Source organism: Nerophis lumbriciformis, linkage group LG18, assembly GCF_033978685.3.
Source record: "Nerophis lumbriciformis linkage group LG18, RoL_Nlum_v2.1, whole genome shotgun sequence".
NCBI classification, from domain to species: Eukaryota; Metazoa; Chordata; class Actinopteri; order Syngnathiformes; family Syngnathidae; genus Nerophis; species Nerophis lumbriciformis.
Window position 1 is genome coordinate 24308361 of NC_084565.2, and position 22407 is coordinate 24330767.

The window sequence follows — 22407 nt, forward strand, 5'->3', positions numbered from 1 at the left end:
GGACGAAGCTATTGATTATGTTACTATTTGAGTAATCCATCTATCAATTTTTTTTTGCTCAATCGAGTAATCTGATCAAACACACTTTGTAGCCTCAATGCGTATTTCAGAGAAAATACTAAAATAAACATAATAAATAAAACATGTTCTGCTTGCCATAACCTTTTTTCTTTTCTTCTAATAAATGTACATCATCAACATTGAAATCACATTTTAACATGTGTGCATGAATGAAAAAATACATTAGAATAAAAAGAAAATATCTGCTGTTCAACCTATACATCACTGCTCTCATGTGCGCTCTATTGCAGCGGCAGTGTGGAAAGTTCTGGGCACTTCATGCTGCTTGGATTTGATACATTTTTAACAGTTATATTCATTTAGTGAAACATTTAAGCAATGGGATGTAAATTGAAGCTTCTTTCTAATCAAATCAGTCGATTTAATTGATTAATCGTTGCAGCCCTAAAGTACAGTATCTCAGAAAAGTACAAAAGTGGCAGCCGTTATATAGTATCTAAATGAGACTTGTATGTACAAACCCCGTTTCCATATGAGTTGGGAAATTGTGTTAGATGTAAATATAAACGGAATACAATGATTTGCAAATCTTTTTCAACTCATATTCAGTTGAATGCACGACAAAGACAAGATATTTGATGTTCAAACTCATAAACTTTTTTTTTTTTTTGCAAATAATAATTAACTTAGAATTTCATGGCTGCAACACGTGCCAAAGTAGTTGGGAAAGGGCATGTTCACCACTGTGTTACATGGCCTTTCCTTTTAACAACACTCAATAAACGTTTGGGAACTGAGGAGACACATTTTTTAAGCTTCTCAGGTGGAATTCTTTCCCATTCTTGCTTGATGTACAGCTTAAGTTGTTCAATAGGACGGGGGTCTCCGTTGTGGTATTTTAGGCTTCATAATGCGCCACACATTTTCAATGGGAGACAGGTCTGGACTACAGGCAGGCCAGTCTAGTACCCGCACTCTTTTACTATGAAGCCACGTTGATGTAACACGTGGCTTGGCATTGTCTTGCTGAAATAAGCAGGGGCGTCCATGGTAACGTTGCTTGGATGGCAACATATGTTGCTCCAAAACCTGTATGTACCTTTCAGCATTAATGGCGCCTTCACAGATGTGTAAGTTACCCATGTCTTGGGCACTAATACACCCCCATACCATCACACATGCTGGCTTTTCAACTTTGCGCCTAGAACAATCCGGATGGTTCTTTTCCTCTTTGGTCCGGAGGACACGACGTCCACAGTTTCCAAAAACAATTTGAAATATGGACTCGTCAGAGCTCAGGCCCAGCGAAGCCGACGGCATTTCTGGATGTTGTTGATAAACGGTTTTTGCCTTGCATAGGAGAGTTTTAACTTGCACTTACAGATGTAGCGACCAACTGTAGTTACTGACAGTGGGTTTCTGAAGTGTTCCTGAGCCCATGTGGTGATATCCTTTACACACTGATGTCGCTTGTTGATGCAGTACAGCCTGAGGGATCGAAGGTCACGGGCTTAGCTGCTTACGTGCAGTGATTTCTCCAGATTCTCTGAACCCTTTGATGATATTACGGACCGTAGATGGTGAAATCCCTAAATTCCTTGCAATAGCTGGTTGAGAAAGGTTTTTCTTAAACTGTTCAACAATTTGCTCACGCATTTGTTGACAAAGTGGTGACCCTCGCCCCATCCTTGTTTGGGAATGACTGAGCATTTCATGGAATCTACTTTTTTACCCAATCATGGCACCCACCTGTTCCCAATTTGCCTGCACACCTGTGGGATGTTCCAAATAAGTGTTTGATGAGCATTCCTCAACTTTATCAGTATTTATTGCCACCTTTCCCAATTTCTTTGTCACGTGTTGCTGGCATCAAATTCTAAAGTTAATGATTATTTGCAAAAAAACATTTTTTTATCAGTTTGAACATCAAATATGTTGTCTTTGTAGCATATTCAACTGAATATGGGTTTAAAAGGATTTGCAAATCATTGTATTCCGTTTATATTTACATCTAACACAATTTCCCAACTCATATGGAAACAGGGTTTGTACGTTAGAGGAGTCAGTGTGCAGTTTGTATAGCAGCATAGATTTACCATCCCTTTAATATTTCCCAACAAGCAGCCATTATTGTTTAAATAGATATCAACACAAGGATTTTCTTGCCGACAGTCAAGTATGGTGGTGCTAGGGTCATGGTCTAGGGAGGCATTAGTGCTGCCAGCACTGGAGAGCTGTGGTTAATTGAATGCCATCATGTCATTCTGAAGCAGAAATCATAATTGACCAACTAATACAGTCCTCTTTTTTAGGTATTTCAGCTCAAGAGTAATTTATTTTAGGCTGGCTTGCTGTTTTAAATGACAGCTTATATGCAGTGACAGTAGAGAGTCTTTAATGCTGTGTAGTAAAAATGCAGGAATGTTTTCTTGGACTACAAGTCTGTTTTATATGCAAACAAAAAGGTCGGAATAATCACTTCATGACTTTAATCACAAACATCTCCGTGTTCAATCAGCTCTCCGAAAACGGCCGAGCAGAGAAAAACAAAGGCATTAGGATCTGATTGCTCGTACCATATTCCGCACGGACATTCCTTAATGCTACTCATTCTGGTGATGAACATTAAACACATGATGCGACTTAGTAGGATGTCAGCATGCAAATCCTGTATAAATCACTGGTTCCTTTTATGATGTTGTTTTATTGTGAGCAGCTGAGGCCTTTGACTGATGTCAGCTTGTGTTTGGCTCGCAGACCAGAGAAGCGGAGGCGAACATTCTTCCCGGAGACATGGGTGTGGCACTGCCTCAACGTCAGGTATGTCAAACCTGATGGGTTTTTTTTTAGTAAATATGACGGGAGCAAAGTGCAAGAAAAAACATAAATCCAGTAGAGTCCGATTCTGGTCGGTCCGTAAACTGTTCCTGTTTGTGTTTGAATATGCCTCCTTTAAACTTGCCAATCTTGGACTAAACTATCACACTTCAACAACTTCACTGACTCATTCTGGGCCAACATAGATCAACCATTCATTGATTTCCATATGCCTGTGGAAAATACTTCACTTTCCTTTAAGCTAGCAATGCTCTGATTTTCTATAACGTCTATTAAAGTGGATTCTGGTCAGATAGAATAATAAACATTTATTTAACTTTATTATACTAAGCCAGGGGTCACCAACCTTTTTGAAACCAAGATCTACTTCTTAGGTACTGATTAATGCAAAGGGCTACCAGTTTTTTTTTCCTTTTACGGCAGGTTTTTTGTAGAGAATAAATGATGAAAAAAACACTTAATTGAACGGTTTAAAAGAGGAGAAAACACGAAAAAAATGAAAATTAAATTTTGAAACATAGTTTATCTTCAATTTCGACTCTTTAAAATTCAAAATTCAACCGAAAAAAAGAAGAGAAAAACTAGCTAACTCGAATTCTTTGAAAAAAATAAAAAAATAACTTATGGAACATCATTAGTAATTTTTCCTGATTAAGATTAATTTTAGAATTTTGATGACATGTTTTAAATAGGTTAAAATCCAATCTGCACTTTGTTAGAATATATAACAAATTGGACCAAGCTATATTTCTAACAAAGACAAATCATTATTTCTTCTAGATTTTCAGGAACAAACATTTTAAAAGAAATTCAAAAGACTTTGAAATAAGATTTACATTTAATTTTTTTGAATTTTAATCATAATAAGTTTGAAGAAATATTTCACAAATATTCTTTGTCGAAAAAACAGAAGCTAAAATGAAGAATTAAATTAAAATGTATTTATTATTCTTTACAATAAAAAATAAAAAATTCACTTGAACATTGATTTAAATTGTCAGGAAAGAAGAAGGAAGGAATTTAAAAGGTAAAAAGGTATATGTGTTTAAAAATCCTAAAATAATTTTTAAGGTTGTATTTTTTTCTCTAAAATTGTCTTTCTGAAAGTTATAAGAAGCAAAGTAAAAAAATAAATGAATTTATTTAAACAAGTGAAGACCAAGTCTTTAAAATATTTTCTTGGATTTTCAAATTCTATTTGAGTTTTGTCTCTCTTAGATTTAAAAATGTCGAGCAAAGCGAGACCAGTTTGCTAGTAAATAAATACAATTTTAAAAATAGAGGCAGCTCACTGGTAAGTGCTGCTATTTGAGCGATTTTTAAAACAGGCCAGCGGGCTACTCATCTGGTCCTTACGGGCGAGCTGGTGCCCGCGGGCACCGCGTTGGTGACCCCTGTACTAAGCCAACTTCATTAAGGGTTGCATGGCCCAGCTCATATTGACACAGGTGCATTTCCCGTGTCACCAACAGCGCCGAAACAGGCGATGGGGAGCTGCGACTGGACGTGCCCGACTCGATCACCACGTGGGTCACAGAGGCCGTCGGCTTGTCGAAAGAAAAAGGGCTGGGCTTGGCGGAGAAGGCGGAGCTTCGTACCTTCAAGAGCTTCTTTGTTGACTTCACGTTGCCTTACAGTTTGATCCGAGGGGAGCAAACCAAAGTTCCCCTGACCGTCTACAACTATTTGACCACATGTGCTGAGGTATGATGAGGGTTGACTGGAATCGAGTGTTTAACGGGCTTCCTGGGCTTTAAAATGTGAGGTTGTTAGATACTCATATCATTTTCATTTTCATTCATTTATTTATTTATTTCAGGCAATAACATAAAAAAGTACAAAGTTGACAACACATAATATAAATGAATATAGTGCAAAAGGTAATGTATAGTATGTAGTGCATGATTGTCCAGTTTTGCCTGAAAGAGAGTGGGAAGAAGATAATTTATTTAATCCCACCCCCAGTTCTCCATTCAGTGATTATTCACATGAGTTTCACTCTTACTTTGTTCAAGGATTATAATACAAATGTTGTATCATAGTGGCATTACCACAGGTAACAATAATTATTACACCAACAATAATTTGTATCAACAATGTAGGAATAATGACTATACCAACAATGGTAATAGACAACATAGCAATAATGGTAAGGAAACATTGAGCACATGTTAACACTTTGAGACAGAGTACAGCAGCAGGTCAATTTAAAGACCCTCATCTCTATATTTGAACCAGACCCCATTTTTGTATAATAGTTTGGCATTGCTTGTGATGTAAGTCCAGTTTGTTCCATAGTTTTACTCCGCATACAGACACACAAAAACGTCTACGAGTGGTTTGAGCTCTCGGCAATAAGAAATATCCAAAGCCTCTCAAGTATCTACTGTTTTCTTTTTGGTCCGGACCAGAGTACTATTCCAGAATAGGAATTTCCATGTGATTGCTAATGAAACAAAATATAGAATATTATCCGATCACTTTGAGGAGCCTCTATCAATTCCATGCTCTTAAGTGGGTCCATGCCGCACTCCGAGGAGATGACATCATTATTTTTGCAGATGCGCCTGTGCGTGCCTTGCTCTGATTTCGTGTTAGATGAAGATGCAAAGCGGCGCATCCCGTTTCTTCCCAGCAACTTGCAATTCCTATATCTTCTGCTCCTGTAACTTATGACTTTTGGGGCTTGGATAAAAGGGCATCCTTCTTATGAGAGCTGGAAAATGAGTGGAATTTAAATTCTCAGAGGAGCTTGTGAAGTGTGAGTCAGTCAGCTTGAATATTTCAAAGAGATATGCTTGGCGAGAAGGCTTCTTATGAGGGCGGGGCATGCTGAAAATTATTGTTTGCCTCCTGCTTTTTCATTTGACTTTTTACATTTTTTTTTTACAGGTTCACATTAAAGTGTCAGTTCCGAAGGGCATTAAGTTCATTGGTCATCCCGGAAAACATCACCTCACCAGGAAGAAGTGCGTGGCTCCTGGGGATGCTACACCAACCACCATAGTTTTTGCTTTTAGTGAACTGGGCCCAGCAAACATCACAGGTATCAACATATAGCCCACACTTTTGATAGTTTATTTGTTCTCCTCGCCTGACTTAACTCTTGACAAAACTACATAACATCTGCCCCAACTGCAGCACATTTTTAAATACATTTTCAGGCCATATTCTCCATGTGCTTAAAAAGGGGAACATTATCACAATTTCAGAATGGTTAAAACCATTAAAAATCAGTTCCCAGTGGCTTATTATATTTGCAGTGATTTCTCCAGATTCTCTGAACCCTTTGATGATATTACGGACCGTAGATGGTGAAATCCCTAAATTCCTTGCAATAGCTGGCTGAGAAAGGTTTTTCTTAAACTGTTCAACAATTTGCTCATGCATTTGTTGACAAAGTGGTGACCCTCGCCCCATCCTTGTTTGTGAATGACTGAGCATTTCATGGAATCTACTTGTATACCCAATCATGGCACCCACCTGTTCCCAATTTGCCTGTTCACCTGTGGGATGTTCCAAATAAGTGTTTGATGAGCATTCCTCAACTTTATCAGTATTTATTACCACCTTTCCCAATTTCTTTGTCACATGTTGCTGGCATCAAATTCTAAAGTTAATGATTATTTGCAAAAAAAAAATGTTTATCAGTTTGAATATCAAATATGTTGTCTTTGTAGCATATTCAACTGAATATGGGTTGAAAATGATTTGCAAATCATTGTATTCCGTTTATATTCACATCTAACACAATTTCCCAACTCATATGGAAACGGGGTTTGTAATACCAATATCTCCATCCTGAAAAAGCCAGCTTTGTGTTGATGTTGGGAGTTGTGATGCCTGTGAATGCACCTCACGTGAATGTGAGAATGGTGGATAATGGGAAAGTGTTATGAAGGTGTATTCTACAAAAATTGGTAGTGGTCTTGTACTGATTAAAAAGATAAATTGATTAGATTAACCGTTACTGGAAAACTTTCAAGATATCATTGCCGTATTTCTGATCACTTCAATTAGACCAGTGGTTCTTAACCTGGGTTCGATCGAACCCTAGGGGTTCGGTGAGTCGGCCTCAGGGGTTCGGCGGAGGTCAAGACACACCCGACTCATCGTGTAAATACAAACTTCATCCCAATCGGCGTATTACGGATACGGCAACAGCTGACTGATTTGCAGGTGTGTAATTTGTTGTGAGTTTATGCACTGTGTTGGTTTTGTTGTTTGAACAAGGTGATGTTCATGCACGGTTCATTTTATGCACCAGTGAAAAAACATGGTAACACTTTAGTATGGGGAACATATTCACCATTAATTAGTTGCTTATTAACATGCAAATTAGTAACATAATGGCTCTTAACTAGTCATTATTAAGTACTTATTAATGCCTTATTCGGCATGGCCTTATTATAACCCTAACTCTCTAACACTGACCAAATAACTCTAAATTAAGTCTTTATTACTTAGAATATGTTCCCCTAGTGTCCTAATAACTCTAAATTAAGTCTTTGTTACTTAGAATGTGTTCCCCATACTAAAGTGTTACCAAAAACATATAACTTTGTCGTGAATTTGAAAAAAAAACATTTTATTTTTCACTAAAGAAGGGTTCGGTGAATGCGCATATGAAACTGGTGGGGTTCGGTACATCCAACAAGGTTAAGAACCACTGAATTAGACACATCTTATCCCCTTCAATTCTCTCTGATCTGCTTTAGTTACTGAAAAAAGCCAAATGAATTGTGGTTAAAATGCAACCTTCAGCGTTTTACCATGCACAATTGTCAACGGATCCTCTTTCAAATGTTGTGAAATTATTTAAAGGGGAACATTATCACAATTTCTGAATGGTTAAAACCATTAAAAATCAGTTCCCAGTGGCTTATAATATTTTTCGAAGTTTTTTTCAAAATTTTACCCATCACGCAATATCCCTAAAAAAACCTTCAAAGTGCCTGATTTTAACCATCGTTTTAAACACCCGTCCATTTTCCTGTGACGTCACATCGTGAAGCCAACACAAACAAACATGGCGGAAAGAACAGCAAGCTATAGCGACATTAGCTCGGATTCAGACTCGGATTTCAGTGGCTTAAGCAATTCAACAGATTACGCATGTATTGAAACGGATGGTTGTAGTGTGGAGGCAGGTAGCGAAAACGAAATTGAAGAAGAAACTGAAGCTATTGAGCCATATCGGTTTGAACCGTATGCAAGCGAAACCGACGAAAACGACACGACAGCCAGCAACACGGGAGAAAGCGAGGACGAATTCGGCGATCGCCTTCTAACCAACGATTGGTATGTGTTTGTTTGGCATTAAAGGAAACTAACAACTATGAACTAGGTTTACAGCATATGAAATACATTTGGCAACAACATGCACTTTGAGAGTGCAGACAGTCCAATTTTCATCAATTAATATATTCTGTAGACATACCCTCATCCGCGCTCTTTTCCTGAAAACTGATCTGTCCAGTTTTGGAGTTGATGTCAGCAGGCCAGAGAAGCTAGAGTCGATAGGGGGTTTAGCTCGCTCGTTGTCCTGGCGAACATACTGCCGCCATTGCTTGCCGTGCTACCGAGGTCCTTTGTCCCTGAATTGCTCACACACTCCGGCAGATTCACTGGGGGTCTGGCGGCAGATTTCTTTGACTTTATCGTTGGAAATGCATCTGCTTTGAGTGTCGCAGGATATCCACACATTCTTGCCATCTCTGTCGTAGCATAGCTTTCGTCGGTAAAGTGTGCGGAAAAAACGTCCAATTTCTTGCCACTTTCACATCTTTGGGCCACTGGTGCAACTTGAATCCGTCCCTGTTCGTGTTGTTACACCCTCCGACAACACACCGACGAGGCATGATGTCTCCAAGGTACGGAAAACAGTCGAAAAAACGGAAAATAACAGAGCTGATTTGACTCGGTGTTTGAGAAAATGGCGGATTGCTTCCCGATGTGACGCCACGTTGTGACGTCATCGCTCGTAGAGCGAATATTAGAAAGGCGTTTAATTCACCAAAATTCACCCATTTAGAGTTCGGAAATCGGTTAAAAAAATATATGGTCTTTTTTCTGCAACATCAAGGTATATATTGACGCTTACATAGGTCTGGTGATAATGTTCCCCTTTAAAGACAGTAGCTGGGCCAAAGATTGTATTGTAATTCTCCCACAATAGTATAACATATTGGTACCAGGACTTTGGCCTCTACAGCGTGACGCCCGAAAGAAAAGCCGTGCCCTGTAGGCTGTGTGTGTGTGTGTGTGTGTACGTGTGTGTGTACGTGTGTGATCTGCTCGCCCACCTTGAGGTACAAACATTCCCCTTCTGGGCGTATGTGAGAACAAAGCTGGCCAACAGCGGGGAAGCCGCCACAGCTGTGCTGTGACACTCAGTGGCATGTTGATGAGTTTGCAGGTCACTAGCGGTCAATGGGCCCCCCATGACCCCAATCCTTCTCCCCTTGGCCCCCCTTATGTTTCCCTCTCACTACACACACACAAAGAGACGCCACTGGCACATGGCCACATTTCCAATGCGAGGGTCCTTGTACAGGCATGTTTGTCTTGTGCAATGTGCTGTATGTTGTACAAGATGTCCACAAACAAGGTTTAGAAGAATGGCTACATCTGCTGGGTTTAACTCAGCCATTAATAATGTTGATGTATCATAGAAGTAACTTAAACAATCCTAAATATTTCCCAAAAGTGAGTCTCAATGTCTATAATGGCTCAGTGCCATGTTCAACTTCACCAAGGAAGAGAATAATTATAATTTACTTATTAGCAGGAGGATCTTTGGTTGTGTAGTTGCCCATACAGTTGACTTTTGAGAAGCTGGCATTGGATTAGCTCCCGCTCAATGTGTTCTGTCATAAGTCCAAGTCCTACTCAGCCTTTTACCTCAAGTCCAAAGTGCCCAAACTTTTTCCGCAGAGAGCCGCATACAGAAACATTGAAAGATGCGGGGTGCCACTTTTAATGCATTTTGGGTATGAAGGATGCTGAAGGTCAACAAGCTACCTGATCAAGAAATCAATAACTTTGCTTTGGGTTATATTCAAGGAACCTTATTTTCATAGCAGCACACAGAAACCCATGAAATGGGACGAATATGTAGTACCTGAGGTCCCAGATTTAGACCAAAGAGTACCAGAATAACGATGGTATGTACATGATAATGTAAATAGAATATAGAGTATCAATAGAACAGTGGTTCTTAACCTGGGTTCGATCGAACCGCAGGGGTTCGGCGGAGCCTCCGCCACGGAGATAAAGACACATCCGACTTATCGTGTGAATAAAAACTTCTCCCTATCAGCGTATTATGGATACCCCCAAACAATGTTCCCTCTAATTTTCCATCTGATTTGCAGGTTGTTTGATTGATCGATTTAAACTTTTACTAGTAGATTGCAAAGGACACAGTACAGTACATATTCCGTACAATTGACCACTAAATGGTAACACCCGAATACGTTTTTCAACTTGTTTAAGTCGGGGTCCACTTAATCAATTCATGATAATGTGTGTAAGGTGTGTAATTTGTTGTGAGTTTATCCACTGTGTTAGTTTTGTTATTTAAACAAGGTGATGTTCATTTTGTGCACCAGTAAAAAAACAAGACTTTTTCTTGAATTTGAAAAAAAACCCAACATTTTATTTTTCACGAAAGAAGGGTTCGGTGAATGCGCATATGAAACTGGTGGGGTTCGGTACCTCCAACAAGGTTAAGAACCACTGCAATAGAATCAAATAAATAGATAAATAAAAAAAGATTGAAATCCTGCAAAATGACGGCCAAATGAACCAACTAAAAGTCCAGTTCAGTACAGTTGGCACATGTGATATGTCACAAAGCAAATTAGTGTAATATCTAATAATAAGTGAAATCAATGATGAACTAAAGTTATATTTAGAATAGGCCTGGGCCACACTTTGGACATCACTGTACAAAGTCACCTGGTGTAGGTCCTAGCACCAACCAAAAACTGTCAGTAAGGAAAATTAATTTATTATAGAAAACAAATACAATTTGCAGATTTGCTCAGAAGATTTTTTTTTTACTATATTTTGGTGGTGATACAAATTAGAATTGTACAAGTTTGACCTGATTGAAAACCATTATAATTCGTCATTACATTTGCAAGAAAAATGCAAGAAAAAATGAATAGTAACACAGAGTCCATCCATCCATCCATTTTCTACCGCTTGTCCCTTTCGGGGGTGCGGGGCGTGCTGGAACCTATGTCATGCGATAATAATCCAAAAAGACACAACAAGGCATACTAATGGTTGTGTTTTCCTTTTTTTTTTTCTTTTTTTTTTTTATTGACATCCAGCATCAGACATTCCTATCCATTACATCATATTCACATAAATGATATAACTATTTTCTGCCCTAAATGTCAAAATATTTTTGTTTATATCCCACGCATACCACCCCTCTCCCCCCAAAAAAGAAAGAAACAACAAAAAAACAGTAATATCTACAAATACATCAACTAAATAAACAAAGAAAAAAAAAGAAAAAGAAATAATAATACATTAATAATAATAGTAATCAGAAATAAAATAAAATATAAACAGATACACATATATATATATATATATATATATATATATATATATATATATATATATATATATATATATATACCTACACACATACACATACACATATATGGAGTAATCCCTTTTTTTTTTTTCTTCTTTTTTTTGCAATACAATCACTAATTCGAAAAATTAAAGTCAGGTTTATGGGGCGTGACATAGTTGACCCAATTTTCCCAGTATGAAGTAAACTTCTCCAATTTATAATTAATAAAGGCGGTTGTCTTCTCAATCAATCAATGTTTATTTATATAGCCCTAAATCACAAGTGTCTCAAAGGGCTGCACAAGCCACGACGACATCCTCGGTACAGAGCCCACATAAGGGCAAGGAAAAACTCACCCCAGTGGGACGTTGATGTGAATGACTATGAGAAACCCTGGAGAGGACCGCATATGTGGGTAACCCCCCCCCCCCCCCTCTAGGGGAGACCGAATGCAATGGATGTCGAGTGGGTCTGACATAATATTGTGAGAGTCCAGTCCATAGTGGATCCAACATAATAGTGAGAGTCCAGTCCATAGTGGGGCCAGCAGGACACCATCCCGAGCGGAGACGAGTCAGCAGCGCAGAGATGTTCCCAACCGAGTCCACCCCGGGTCCCGACTCTGGACAGCCAGCACTTCATCCATGGCCCCCCCCCCCCCTCCACAAGGGAGAGGGGAGCAGAGGAGAAAAGAAAAGAAACGGCAGATCAACTGGTCTAAAAAAGGGGGGCTATTTAAAGGCTAGAGTATACAAATGAGTTTTAAGATGGGACTTAAATGCTTCTACTGAGGTAGCATCTCTAATTGTTACCGGGAGGGCATTCCATAGTACTGGAGCCCGAATAGAAAACGCTCTATAGCCCGCAGACTTTTTTTGGGCTCTGGGAATCACTAATAAGCCGGAGTTCTTTGAATGCAGATTTCTTGCCGAGACATATGGTACAATACAATCAGCAAGATAGGCTGGAGCTAGACCGTGTAGTATTTTATACGCAAGTAGTAAAACCTTAAAGTCACATCTTAAGTGCACAGGAAGCCAGTGCAGGTGAGCCAGTATAGGCGTAATATGATCAAACTTTCTTGTTCTTGTCAAAAGTCTAGCAGCCACATTTTGTACCAACTGTAATCTTTTAATGCTAGACATAGGGAGACCCGAAAATAATACGTTACAGTAGTCGAGACGAGACGTAACGAACGCATGAATAATAAACTCAGCGTCGCTAGTGGATAAAATAGAACAAATCTTCTCCATTTTTTATTTTGTGTTTGTGTTTTCCTGTTGCTTGACAGCCCGGGCCATTGCCTACAGTGAACCAAGCTGCTGCTCAGGCGCACCACAGGCAAGCAAAACAGGAAACGATTTGGAGGAAAGAAGGTCACCAACTGGCTTGGATTTTGTTCGCAGGACTGTCCTTGTGGAGGTATGTGAGCAGCAATTTACCAGTGTTGTGTACTGCATTGTACTGAAGAAGGACATAAGAAAAATCACATGTTTTTCTGTGTCATAATTTCCTTGCAGCCAGAAGGTTTGCCAAGAGAATACACCTATAGTGTCTTCTTCTGTCCTAATGGTGAGTATTTATATTCCTGCATTTGATAGCAAGTTTAGCCATTCAGTAATATTTCAGACATAGCTTCACTAAAAAGGGTCCAATGGTGGGAATGCATGTTGTCAAAAAAAGTAGGAAAACGCAAAACACACTTACAAGTTACTCCTTTGGAGGCTTACTGAGCTTTGCCAGATGCATGATCAATCAATCAATCAATCAATCAATCAAAGTTGATTTATATAGTCCTAAATTACGAGTTTCTCAAAGGGCTGCACAAGCCGCAACGACATCGACAACGACGGCTCAGATCCCACATCCCAATGATGGAAGTTTGACTTTGGATGTTTTGTGCGACTCTAAAAGGTGGCCATGATTATATTGAGAATCATTACAATTTACCTCCATATAAAGAAGTACTGCTGTTAAGCAATTAAAAACAATGTGATTAAATAACAGTGATCTGTAATTTAATTGCGCCAAAAACTGAGTTATTTTTATTTAAATTAATTACATTATTATAAAAATACATTTACATAAAAATTCACATATACTCACATACATACATATACCGTATTTTTCGGACTATAAGTCGCAGTTTTTTTCATAGTTTGGCCGGGGGTGCGACTTATACTCAGGAGCCACTTATGTGTGAAATTATTAACACATTACCGTAAAATATCAAATAATATTATTTAGCTCATTCACGTAAGAGACTAGACGTATAAGATTTCATGGGATTTAGCGATTAGGAGTGACAGATTGTTTGGTAAACGTATAGCATGTTCTATATGTTATAGTTATTTGAATGACTCTTACCATAATATGTTACGTTAACATACCAGGCACGTTCTCAGTTGGTTATTTATGCTTCATATAACGTACACTTATTCAGCCTGTTGTTCACTATTCTTTATTTATTTCAAATTGCCTTTCAAATGTCTGTTCTTGGTGTTGGGTTTTATCAAATAAATTTCCCCAAAAAATGCGACTTATACTCCAGTGCGACTTATACAGATATATTTTTTTCCTTCTTTATTGTGCATTTTCGGCAGGTGCGACTTATACTCCTGTGCGACTTATACTCTGAAAAATACGGTACATACATAGGTATCTACGCTCCCACATACATACACAAATACAGTACATATTTACATACTCAAAGTTCGTACATCCACACGCACATTCATTGTACAAACATACACATACACATACTGTACATATACATTCACTGTACAAACATACACATACTGTACATATACATTCACTGTACAAACATACATATACACATACTGTACATATACACTCACTGTACAAAGACATATACACATTCTGTACATATACATTCACTGTACAAACATACATATACACATACTGTACATATACAAGTACATATGCATACATACCGGTACACTCATGCACATAATCACGTTTCATCAAACATATATTAACGTTGTTGCCCTAGGGTAAATTGGGTATAACACATGACACACTGACAAAGCTTAACCTATTGTTACTATAACAATCTACAAGGTTAATATAGGTTGCTTCTCTTTCTTCCCCTCCATTTTTCTGCATTCTTTCGTATCTCTAGTTATCATATATGTATTGTTGCATTTGAACAACTTTATTGTTGATCCATCCATCCATCCATTTTCTACCGCTTATTCCCTTTGGAGTTGCGGGGGGCGCTGGAGCCTATCTCCGCTACAATCGGGCGGAAGGCGGGGTATTGTTGATAATAGAGGTAAATTATTGGTATTGTTCATTATCAATAGCGCTATTTGTATTGCTCCATTTGTAGTGTAATAATGCTCATTGTCATTTTTTTTCGCTAACTGCTTATTTGCTATCACTTTTACCATCATATTTGTACATGTCGTTTTTGCTGATGTTGCTCTATTGTTGTTGTTGTTGTTGTTGTGGTGTTTGCTGTTGTTGTTTTTGTCTCTCTGTCTAATCCCCCTCTTGTCCCCACAATTTCCCCCTCTGTCTTCTTTTTGTTTCTCTTTCTATCCCCTCCTGCTCCGATAATAGATAATAGAAATACATTTAATAAAGTCAAATACAAATAAGGCAACAAGAAAAGTATCCTACACTTCTCTTTTGTAAAGTAAATCTGAACAGCCGATAAGGGCATCTACATCAACTATATGATTTGCCTGAGAAGCTGGACAGGACAAAAAAAAAAAAAAGAAGATACATTTATAAACAAAAAAAACATCTTCATAGAGTCATGTATTGTTTTTAACAGACTCGAACAGATGCTGTCTGTTTTATTTACTAAAGTAAAACATCAGGTCATAAACAATGCTGAAGACCGCACATCTAAAAACATTGTTATCACAGTAACGATCACAGTGCTAGCGTATGTTACTCATAATGGTTTAAGGCAGGAGTCGGCAACCTTTACCACTCAAAGAGCCATTTTGACCAGTTTCACTAATTAAAGAAAACAATGGGAGGCACAAAAATCTTTTGAAATTTAAAATTAAATACAAAGTTTTTTTTTTGCTTTGTGCTATGTACAAACCAAGGGTCTCAGACACGCGGCCCACACCTTAATATGAAAATTGAATGTTAGTGCGGCCCGCGAGTTTTATATGAATGGCGCTTGACAGCGTTATACTTGTCAACCCTCCCGATATTACCGGCAGACTACGAATTTCTGGGCGACTGTTCTCTCGAACGTGCCGTGATGGTACAGCATTTAACGTCCACTACAACCAGCGTGCCAGCCCATCCACACGTTGTATGGGGCTTTTGCTTGCTCACGTTAGTGACAGCAAGGCATACTTGGTCAACAACCACACAGGTTACACTGACGGCGGTATAAAAAGCTTTAACACTCTTACTAATAATGCGCCACACTGTGAACCCACATCAAACAAGAATGACATTTTGGGAGAACATCTGCACCGTAACACAACATAAACACAACAGAACAAATACCCAGAATCCCATGCAGCCCTAACTCTTCCGGGCTACATTATACACCCCCGCTACCAAACCCCGCCCACCTCAACCGACGCACAGAGTGGGTGGGGGGTTGATGTGTGGGGGAGCAGGGTTGGGGGTGGGGGTTGGGTGGTAGCAGGGGTGTATAATGTAGCCCGGAAGAGTCAGGGCTGCATGGGATTCTGGGTATTTGTTCTGTTGTGTTAAGGTGCAGATGTTCTCCCGAAATGTGTTTGTCATTCTTGTTTGGTTTTGGTTGAAAGTGTGGCGCATTATTAGTAAGAGTGTTTAAGTTGTTTTATATGGCCACCGTCAGTGTAACCTCAAGTATGCCTTGCAGTCACTTACGTGTGCAAGTAGAAGATGCATACAACAAAAGGCTGGGCTGGCACGCAGTTTGTACAGATTGTAGAGGGCGCTGAATGCTGTACCATCATGGCACGCCCTTTTTATTATTGCTAGGGTGAAAATCGGAGAATATTAATCCCGGGAGTTTTCTGCAAGAGGCACCGAAATCCGGAAATCTCCCGGGAAAATCGGGAGGGTCGGCAAGTATGCAGCTGAGCCGCATCAGAGTGATCAAAGAGCCGCATGCGGCTCCGGAGCCGCGGGTTGCCGACCCCTGGTTTAAGGAAACAGATTTAACGAGTAAATGTCTGTCACAACTAGAAGTTAAATGTTGTAAATGGTTTCTCCATGATCAACTTTGATAGGCTGTCTCGTACACACGTGTATCTCGGAGGCATACAGAAAAAATAGTTACAAATAAAAAAAATTATTAACACGATTTAAGAACATAGCACGCTAAATAAGACTACTTAATTAATCGCAAATAATGTGATAATTTGTTACCTCTGTTAGAAAGTACCATCGTTGTGTGGTGGACTTAACATAAACCTGAGAATTGTATTGATATCATCAGAGAGGATCCACATCTCAACCCCCAACAAGTACGAGTACCAGTACGTGAAGAAGCCGGCCAAGATGAGCCAGTTCCAGGTGGCCGTGAAGACACACAACGATGCCCATTTCGCCCTGTCCCCCACTCCCCATGACAGCGCAGAAATGATTGAGATCGTGCTGGGGGGCAGGCAGAACTCCCGTTCCTGGATCTGTTTGGGCAAGATGGGCGAGGCGCTCGTCACTGTCCCCACGCCGGGCATCCTCTCCTGGGACGAGTTCCGCAGCTTCTGGATCAGTTGGAAAGCAGGCCTGGTGCAAGTAGGTGTTTGATTCCACTCAGGAATATAAACCATATTGATAGAGACAGTCTTGAGAAATGTTTAATGTGTACCCCTCCCTTGTTGCGATGGACCCAGTGAATAAATATCCTGCACCAGCAAGAGCAACAAATTGGGCTTCAGATTATAAAACGCCGCAGGAAGCAAAGTGAGGTCATAGGCATACTTGGAGGTGGGGGGGGTATATTGTAGCGTCCCGGAAGATTTAGTGCTGCAAGGGGTTCTGGGTATTTGTTCTGTTGTGTTTATGTTGTGTTACGGTGCGGATGTTCTTCCAAAATGTGTTTGTCATTCTTGTTTGGTGTGGGTTCACAGTGTGGCGCATATTTGTAACAGTGTTAAAGTTGTTTATACGGCCACCCTCAGAGTGACCTGTATGGCTATTGATCAAGTATGTCTTGCATTCACTAATGTGTGTGTAAAAGCCGCATGTGTTATGTGACTGGGCCGGCACACTGTTTGTACGGAGGAAAAGCGGATGTGACGACAGGTTGTAGAGGGCGCTAAAGGCAGTGCCTTTAAGACACGCCCCCAATATTTTTGTCCGGGTGGAAATCGGGAGAAATTCGGGAGAATGGTTGCCCCGGGAGATTTTCGAGAGGGGCACTGAAATTCGGGAGTCTCCCGGGAAAATCGGGAGGGTTGGCAAGTATGGTCATAGGTCGCCTGCCACCATTGTTTATTTATTTTTTTTTTTTTTTTCGGCGCCATGTTTACTGACAGGCCTTCTTGTAAGGCAGACCTGGGCAAAATACGGTCCATATTGAGATTTTCAATCTGGACGTTCTACATAATTTTTTTAGACCTTTAACATTATGATGTGCGGTGCTGTTTTTAAATTACCGTAAGTCTCGAACTATAGAAAGTATTTCGATGGTTGAAATCTGCGCTTTTGAGTGTTGTACGAGTCATTACGGTAATATACGTCACAGCAGCTCAGACCTGGAACAAAGCAGAGTGGGCGGGATTTGTTTTCAGAGCAGCCAGCCCAAAACGCGTGTGTCAGGAACAGATGTGGAAGCATAAATGTCATAATACATCATATTGTAGATTTATTACACTTTGCATTCATATTTGGCTGTTTTTTTTACATTTTTGTTGTAAAAGATGTCTATGGAGAAAGCTGGTCTGAGAAGTAAAAGAGGAGCGATGTTCATATGTTGTTAATATTCAGTGTTTTATTGTTCATAGTTAATATTGCACATCCCACTTTCTTTATTTTCATGTACATTTTGGGTGTCCCATTCAGTAAAAAACGGTAAAATTCCATTCCTTTTTTTGAGGTGGTCCGTCATAGCTTTTTTTAGAACTCTATCGGACATTGTGACTTTTGGTATTAGTGTTCCTGAAAAAAAGGGACCCAAACACACATACTGTACAGCAGATTTTTACAGCTGAATGTGTATATATAATTTATACACACGTAGGCCCCCCAGACACATGTTTTTCTCTCAATGTGGCCCCCCGAGTCAAAATATTTGCCCAGCTCTGTTGTAAGGTCACGCTTTACAGGCTGATTTGCTTTGGTTGCCACTCATTGGTTGGCATGCTGCTCCAATTGCTCCACACTGTCCACCAATAATCTATTTGTGGGTCTTTTCTTTTGTACTTTATTGTCCTCAGGTGGGCCATGGTTTATATCCGTCCAATGCATCGGTAATCCTTCAGTGGTCTGGAACGACCCCTTCACAGGTTTGACTTTTATTTTTAAAGATTTTTAAGACTACCACTTGTGGTAATTTTTTCCTAAAACTAATGTACAGTCAGTAAATTGTGTTTCCCCTCAACCAGATTCGACACATAGGCTTCTCCACAGGCTGGGGCTCGGTTGGAGAGTTTAAAATCTGGAGAAAGGAAGACTCGGATGAAAACCACAATGAAGCTTTCACTCTGGGGGTCCCGCACAACATGGTGCCTGGATCTGAGCGAGCCTCTGCATTCATGATTGGTAAGTAGAATGACTCTTACAGTGTTGTGGAAAGCATTTTATTGCTTTCTAACATATAAAAATGTGGCTAGCAATGCCCTGGTCATGTTATGTTTAGTTTGGTAGTTCCTTAGTTGTTGTTTATTTCTGTGTCAGCACACTCGCTTGTTTTCATAGTTACCATGGGTGCTGATTTTCTGCACCTACCTCTGATTAGTGGTCGGGATGCTCACCTTCTCCCGGTCACTAATCAGAAAGCTATTTATTCCTGCCTCACGCCTCACTCTGGCTGGCTGTCTTGTTCGCTTCACGCAATGCTTACGGTTGGTATTTTCATATAAGTTTATATTTACTAACTTCTACCTTGTTTGCTAGTCTTTGTTAAGCTTTGCCGTGAACTTTCCTGTGCCATCAGCACATTTTCCTTTTCGTATTTTTGCTTCATCATTGGAATAAATCACCTTCTTACCTGCACGGTGCTTCCTGACATCCTTCTGCATCTTGGGGAAACGACCACCGCAGAACCATGCGACCCAGACGTACCACAATCATACGTCTAAATCACTTTAAAGGGGAACATTATCACAATTTCAGAATGGTTAAAACCATTAAAAATCAGTTCCCAGTGGCTTATTATATTTTTCGAAGTTTTTTTCAAAATTTTACCCATCACGCAATATCCCTAAAAAAAGCTTCAAAGTGCCTGATTTTAACCATCATTATAAACACCCGTCCATTTTCCTGTGACGTCACATAGTGAAGCCAACACAAACAAACATGGCGGATAGAACAGCAAGCTATAGCGACATTAGCTCGGATTCAGACTCGGATTTCAGCGGCTTAAGCGATTCAACAGATTACGCATGTATTGAAACGGATGGTTGTAGTGTGGAGGCAGGTAGCGAAAACGAAATTGAAGAAGAAACTGAAGCTATTGAGCCATATCGGTTTGAACCGTATGCAAGCTAACCGACAAAAACACTCCGGCAGATTCAATGGGGGTCTGGCGGCAGATTTCTTTGACTTTATCGTTGGAAATGCACCTGCTTTGAGTGTCGCAGGATATCCACACATTCTTGCCATCTCTGTCGTAGCATAGCTTTCGTCGGTAAAGTGTGCGGAACAAACGTCCAATTTCTTGCCACTTTCACATCTTTGGGCCACTGGTGCAACTTGAATCCGTCCCTGTTGGTGTTGTTACACCCTCCGACAACACACCGACGAGGCATGATGTCTCCAAGGTATGGAAAACAGTCGAAAAAACGGAAAATAACAGAGCTGATTTGACTCGGTGTTTGAGAAAATGGCGGATTGCTTCCCGATGTGACGTCACGTTGTGTCGAGAGCGAATATTAGAAAGGCGTTTAATTTGCCGAAATTCACCCATTTAGAGTTCGGAAATCGGTTAAAAAAATATATGGTCTTTTTTCTGCAACATCAAGGTATATATTGACGCTTACATAGGTCTGGTGATAATGTTCCCCTTTAAAAATGCATTAAAAAAACGTCAACAATACTTTATTTACGTTCCGTAACTCGTAACACTAAGGAACTCTTTTTTCTATCTTAGTAACACATCGGCATGCTACGGTATTAACCGTAAAAGCTAACTCTGGCAAGACATAAGCAAGCTTCTACAACAACTCGAAACGCATTTGAGTTTATAATGCACAACACTGTGATAAGACACCAATCTGTACTGACTGAAAAACACGAACACGCATATTACAGTATCTGTAAAGTATTAGCCCACACTTCATGTTTTGTTTGTACACAGCTAGCCAGAGAGCGTATGTACTTTAGTGGTACTAACACGCAAGGTGTGCTGCATGTATCAGGATCGATATTAAAGTGACTCACTCAATAGACAGTTGTTCGTCTGGTCCAGCTGGCCAGGGAAGTTTCCTGTTGATTTTGGGTAAGCAGTCCATTTATGTCCAAATAGCCTGGCTCCAAGTTTCATATTTAAAGCGTCAAAATTGCTTTCATCCCCCTCTCCCGGTTTCCATCTACTCCAACGTCTCACTCTTCCTTCGTGCTGGCTTCTATAAGCAGCAGTATATTTATCTTAAAAAGTATAAGGTTGTAAATCCTCATTTGTCCAAAAATAGTCATTTTCGTTCTCTGTTACCAAGTCTGCCATGATTAGAACACACACTCAGGTTTCATTCCGGAAGTAGCGTAGCAAAACTAATTAAAATTGATGCATTTTGGTGTATGCTGGCGTTTTTTTAATGACGTTTGATTTTTTTCATATATATGGAAAAACTTCTTGAAATATAAATTGTCTTGCATCTAGAACATTCCAACGGACAGTCTCAGTTAGTACCAGCATCTCTCAGGGCGCATCTTCAGTGCACTAAAAAAGTGGGTTCCTTTGTAGATGGGACTGCATCTAAAATGCCCAGTAAAAGTAGTATGTCTGCTGTATGTTTCAAAACATAGCAAAACCCCAGATGTACAGTCGGAGCATGATAACATGAATGTGCAGTAAAAGAGTGTTTCCATGGTGAAAGCTGCGCATTACACGCAAAAAAATTATTTTAGAAAAAGCAGTCTGCACCAGTTTTTAATTGAACATACACTGCAAAAAGTCAGTGTTCAAAAACAAGAAGAAAAAATACAAAAATGAGGGTTATTTTACTTGAACTAAGCAAAATTATCTGCCAATAGAACAAGAAAATTTGGCTTGTCAAGACTTTCCAAAACAAGTAAAATTAGCTAACCTCAATGAACCCAAAAATACCTTAAAATAAGAATATTCTCACTAATAACAAGTGCACTTTTCTTGGTAGAAAAAAACAAATATGAGGCCTTTTTTTCTCAATATGTTGAAAAATATTCTTGTGCTTGTGCCATTATCTTGACATAATGATATGCACTCGGCATTACATTTCTTGCCATTTTCCCATCGATAACATGACATCATCGCGCCAAGTGCTCTTTCAGTCAATTAGTGCGCAAGGAATATATATATATATATATATATATATATATATACACACCGTATTTTTCGGAGTATAAGTCGCACCGGGGGCAGCACGGTGGCAGAGGGGTTAGTGCGTCTGCCTCACAATACGAAGGTCCTGAGTAGTCTTGGGTTCAATCCCGGGCTCGGGATCTTTCTGTGTGGAGTTTGCATGTTCTCCCCGTGACTGCGTGGGTTCCCTCCGGGTACTCCGGCTTCCTCCCACCTCCAAAAACATGCACCTGGGGATAGGCTGATTGGCAACACTAAATTGGCCCTAGTGTGTGAATGTGAGTGTGAATGTTGT

At 39.7% G+C, this 22407-nt stretch overlaps 1 protein-coding gene across 2 annotated transcripts in view; it reads left to right on the forward strand.

Annotated features, from left to right (window-relative positions):
* Nucleotides 1-22407, forward strand: part of cpamd8 (C3 and PZP like alpha-2-macroglobulin domain containing 8) — a 139367-nt gene that overhangs the window by 56370 nt on the left and 60590 nt on the right. For both annotated transcript variants that reach the window (XM_061977879.1, XM_061977880.1), the window contains 8 exons: nt 2779-2841; nt 4332-4563; nt 5752-5905; nt 12750-12880; nt 12979-13030; nt 16887-17185; nt 18829-18897; nt 18997-19153. In XM_061977879.1, coding sequence (XP_061833863.1) covers nt 2779-2841; nt 4332-4563; nt 5752-5905; nt 12750-12880; nt 12979-13030; nt 16887-17185; nt 18829-18897; nt 18997-19153 — 1157 coding nt within the window. The remainder of the gene's footprint in view (nt 1-2778; nt 2842-4331; nt 4564-5751; nt 5906-12749; nt 12881-12978; nt 13031-16886; nt 17186-18828; nt 18898-18996; nt 19154-22407) is intronic.